At 45.0% G+C, this 5,000-nt stretch overlaps 1 protein-coding gene across 11 annotated transcripts in view; it reads right to left on the bottom strand.

Moving 5' to 3' along the window:
* LOC117752842 (ankyrin-3-like) overlaps positions 1-1,475 on the bottom strand; it is a 76,704-nt gene extending 75,229 nt beyond the window's left edge. For 5 of the 11 annotated variants that reach the window (XM_034570526.1, XM_034570527.1, XM_034570522.1 and 2 more), the window contains exon 1: positions 669-1,474. In XM_034570526.1, coding sequence (XP_034426417.1) covers positions 669-785 — 117 coding nt within the window. In that variant the 5' untranslated portion in view covers positions 786-1,474. Of the gene's footprint in view, positions 1-668 lie in introns of all 11 variants that reach the window. The other 6 variants (XM_034570521.1, XM_034570523.1, XM_034570531.1 and 3 more) reach the window with 3 other exon arrangements.
* Between the last annotated feature and the right edge of the window lie 3,525 nt (positions 1,476-5,000).

The raw sequence follows: 5,000 nt of genomic DNA, 5'->3' as shown, positions 1-5,000 counted from the left end.
ATGATTGTCGCCTCCTCTCCTCCCCTGAACTCACACCTCTCACGTCACAACACTATTTATTTGAGTGACACAGTGGAGAGAGGGGGGGGGGGGGGGGGGGGAACACACATTATAAAGCTAAACGAAATTATTTTTTAAAAGAACTAAAAACTCTTTTTGTCATTTTTTTGTGTGAACAATCTCCGTGTCTCACATCTTATTAATAGGAACAGCGCAGCCTGAAGAGACAACCCGTCCTCCATCGCTGGTTCCTGTCATCTTTTCCTTTCTTTTTCCTGTTCTCGCTCTCTCCTCATCCATCTCCCTCTGTCTTTTTCACACCACCCACCCCCCCCTCGGTATTCCCAGTGGGACCACCCTCCTTATCCCGCCGGGTGTGCATGTGTGTGAGCATGTGTGTGTGCGTGTGTGTGTGTGTGTGTGTGTGTGTGTGTGTGTGTGTGTGTGTGTGTGTGTGTGCTGCATCATGACAAAAGAGAATCTCTCTCTCTCTCTCTCTCTCTCTCTCTCTCTCTCTCTCTCTCTCTCTCTCTGCCCTGTGTCAGCTCCGTGCTCTCATTCCTCCATTACTTTCCAGCTTCCTTCTCCAAACTCCTCACCCGTCCCTCACCCGTCCCTCACCCGTCCCTCCTCCTCCTCCCCCTCCTCCCCCCTCTCTCTTTCTCTACCTTTTTCTTCACTTCGCGAGAACGCTTCTTCGCCGCCTTCTTCTTCTCCTTCTCGTCCTCCACAGTGTTGAGGTTCTCGTCCGCCCTTTTCTTCAGCTGCGAGGCGGCGTGCGCCATGCTGCTCCGGCCCAATTAATCCTCACAGGTGGGAAACAAGGGGAGGAGGGATGGATGGAGGGATGAATGGAGGGTGGACACCAAGTCTTCCCCCCTTCAGCCTTTTTCTCCTCTTAGCTCCTAATGATCTTTTTTGTTCCTCTGCTCCTCAGCTGAGGTTTTGTCAGAGAGGGAGTCCTCACAAGTATGAGAGAGGCAGACGGATGTTCCTCTCCTCTTTTACAAGATCCCCCTCTTTCTTTTGTTCCTTATCTCCCTCAGCAGCGATCCACACAGGGCAGACGCTCAGGTCCAGTCTGGGGCAGGACAGAACCAGGACATAATCCTCCAGCGCTCGGAAGGCAGCTGCTCAAAACTGTGCAAAATAAGTGCAGCAAATACAAAAACAATACATCTGTATGATCCTCAGTCTGGTTGAGTCCTCTTGATTTAAGAAAAATGTATAAAAAACAGTTATGTCAATGGAGCTCCAGGGTTTCAGGTGTCCAGCCCCTTGCCCAGCAGAGAGCTCTGTGGTCTGGGTGGAGGTACTGGTCCAGCTGCCTGCTTCACTGGTTCCTCGAGCTGGATCCCTGCACCTGAGCCAGAGCCATCCTCTATGTACACACACACTCACACACTCACACAGTCCGTGACTGAACAGGAGGGATTTGACAGAGGAAAGGAGGTTGAGATAGGAGGAGGAGGATGAGGAGGGTGGGGTGAGAGAGGAGGGGGTGAGAGAGCAGCAGGAGGAGTGAGGGAGGGAGCAGGGATGGATGGATACCTCTGCTCCGCACCGGCTGCTTACGACTGAGAGATAAAGAGAGAGAGCGAGCGAGCGAGGCGCAGCACAAACACACGCTGGGTGTTCAGGACAACACAGCGTGCAGGACGAGTGCAGCCACGAGGCTCCTGGTGGGAAACTTATTTCACTGCGTGTGTTCTGTGATAAATAAATATCAAGCTGAACCTTTTATCCACTTAAATTAACTTTCATTGGTTTCAAATTCAAAAAAATATTAAAACAATGTTAAATCCTGTCACTCTGAGTGTTCGAATACGCACATTTTAATGTGTTTGTACCAAAAATAACCCTGAAATAATCGTTTGACGTCAGTTGGAGCCGGACTCATGTCTCTGAAGCCCAAATATCGCAGATACGAACGTCATTTGGCGCCAGAGTCTGAGTAGTATCGTTCCCGGCATGTCTCCCATCCGCTAACATGGAGGAGGCAGGGTTTATGAACTATACTGCAGCCACCCAGCAGGAGGCAATCAAGAAGTCGGGACCCCCCCCCCCCCCCGTTGCAGATTTTTCACAGTTACGTGAGATTTTCTTTATTTGAGGGTCTGAGGATTAAAAGTGTGCACAATTAGATATGTTTAAGGAAAACATCTGATTTTAATTGATTTTTAAGCATAAAATCCAGTTTGTGACAAATTGATTTTTTTCTTTGATCCAGTGTAAAACCAGTTTAAAACCAGTCAACCCATAAAACTCCACGTGACAGTCTTTGTGTTCAGGATGTGATGTGATTGGTCTCTGCATGTTTCCAGTGTGTGAGCTCAGCTCTACACTGCAGCCTTTCAATATTTACAACATGGGAGAGGGGGGGGGTTTGCATGACAAGGACATGTGACACAGAACCTCCTTTCCATTGGCTGTCTGGGATGAGAGAAGAGACGCCATTGGCTGCTCGGGAAGGGAAGGTCCCACCCACAAAACGACAATAACAAAGGGGAGAGCTGGAGAAGATGAGGCGAAGATAGAAAAGGTTTTTACAAAGGAAAATGCCCACAGATAATTAGGTATCATATCCTAACTAGTCTTAGAGAAGAGGCCAAACCCCAGCCTAAAACCTGAAGACAGTAATATTTAAATTCACTAGATCCGGAATTTTGTGTGGATCTGAACACACTAAAAAATATCAAGATCCAAGAATTATTCCCTGGGAAATCAAAGCAAACGTCACAAAACGTCCTATCTCACAATGACAAAGTGAAAAATGAAATCGCTTCGCTGACGCATCCTTCCTCAAAGATTCGTGGAAATCAGTCAAGTAGTTTTTGCATAATCATCCTTAAATCAAAAGGAGCGAGGGTGAGAATCTACTTCATGGAGGTAATAACCAGAGGAGACTGGAATCAAACCACCACTGGCTGCAGATGTTACCACCGACTGCACATCTGCACGGTGCAGCTGTTTAAGAGCAGCAGGTCGAAGGTTGTGATAATTCTCGTGTCATATGTTTAGACACTTTTAATCTTTTAAGCTCTTTTAAACTGCGTTAACTTGAAGTGCACGTTGTTCCAAGTGTCGTTCACAATCTCCAGGAGCTTATTTTGCTAAAAAAATGAATTTAAAACCACATGTTCCATTAAGTAGAAAAAGTCCCGGCTGCTCATTCACCGGGCAAACTTCCGTCCCTGCACCAATAATAAGTATCTGTCGGAGTCTGACTTCAGACGGGATTTATTAGACTAATCCCTCATTATCTCCATCTGTAAGAGGAGCTTATGAAGGAGGTGTTTTAGCCCTGAAACGACTTGTGTCTGTGCTGTAACAGGGATTAACAGCAGGTGACATCTCGCTACATGGATCAGACATTTAAAAGTGGCCTCACAATAAGACGTCTGAAGGTTTATGGAGCTGATGACATCACACGTTTTTCCATCTCTGTCTATTATCGACAGTGTTGATCCTTAACGACTTAAAGAAGAGAGAGATCCTTCCTGAAAGAAATAGGACATTTAGGATTTTTGTTTAATAAAACAATTTAAACAATAAATTCAGTTGTTATAATTTTTTGTTGATAGACCTATTGGAAATTTAAATAATATTGAGGATTATAATTACAAATAATGAAATAAAACAAAGACAAAAATAAATATTTGAATTCTGGTATTTATCAGGATTCTTCCTCTGGTGTTTGGCTCCCTCTAGTGGCCCTAGAGGAGTCTCGTCGTCTTTTTTTTTTTACACAGTTCAGTTTAAATCTTTAAGTTTTAGTTTGTTAGTCCAGTTGTTAATGATTAATTATTGATTAATTATTGACTTATTGGTCAGTGAATCATGGAGAGCTGGACGCAAATACTTTAGAAGTTACAGACAGGGACACTTCAAAAGTGTGTGTGTGTGCGTGTGTGTGTGTGTGTGTGTGTGTGTGTGTGCGTGTGTGTGTGTGTGTGTGTGTGTGTGTTTTGTGTGTGTGTGCGTGTGTGTGTCTGCTCTTCACACAGTGCATTACGTACTAGGTGCAGTTGACCACTTGAGGGCAGCATTACACAGACAAAAAAAAGCCTCACATTGCAAAAGTTGAAGAGTGAAGCTGAACTGAAGATCAGTTAGAAACACCAGGGGTGGGGGGGGGGGGATTACAACATCACCAGTTCAGCACCACATCGATGGCTTTTCCCTTAAAGAGCAACTCATGGGATTAATTCAGTCCCGCGTGGTTCCCATAATCCATTTGGAGTCGAGGGACTTTAAAAACATCATTTTTTTTTTCATGCTGTTGATTGAGTTTCAGTCTCTGCAGCCGATATCCCTCTCGTTTCTCCTGCATTAAGTCCCACCACATCCTGATAGCACGTCCAATTAGACGCAATTAAGATGCTCTCAACCCGGCGGCTTCGCCGTGAAGCCGAGCTCCACTTAGAAACAACGACGTTCGAGGACGTCGATACCCACAATTCATGCAGCTTTGTGAATTAGCGTTCTTCTTAAACGTGAATATCTAATCCAGCCTCCTGACAGCAGCCTGATCATTGAGATTCTTTGGTCTCTGGAGAGGCAGATACCGGATTCAGCGACGACAGCACACAAAAGAAACGCACACAAATACAAAATATGCTGACGAAGTGAAAGTTTTACTTTGCCAGGGCCAGAAAATGCATTTAAAACGAGACAAAAGACGAAAAGCTGAGCTGAGCTGGAAGAAAATAAAACCATCAGGCTGCAGATTTCACTACAGATGCATCGCAATGAGAAAGAAAAGGATTTAAAAATGAATGTAGGCTAAAAAAAAAAGGGACTGTATTAATATTTTTCATTGCACTTAATGACCACGCAAAGCTTTCAACACTGTGTGTGTGTGTGTGTGTGTGTGTGTGTGTGTGTGTGTGTGTGTGTGTGTGTGTGTGTGTGTCTGTGTAGATGTGGATGCCGGCCCATTTTGAGCCAGGTCATTAAAAGGCTGTGAGATGCTTCTGCTTCTTCAGTCTTTAAAACCT

The sequence above is a fragment of the Hippoglossus hippoglossus genome, chromosome 19 (assembly GCF_009819705.1).
Source record: "Hippoglossus hippoglossus isolate fHipHip1 chromosome 19, fHipHip1.pri, whole genome shotgun sequence".
NCBI classification, from domain to species: domain Eukaryota; kingdom Metazoa; phylum Chordata; class Actinopteri; order Pleuronectiformes; family Pleuronectidae; genus Hippoglossus; species Hippoglossus hippoglossus.
The sequence above is the reverse complement of the archived record's forward strand: the minus strand, read 5'-3'. Positions and strand labels throughout refer to the sequence as shown.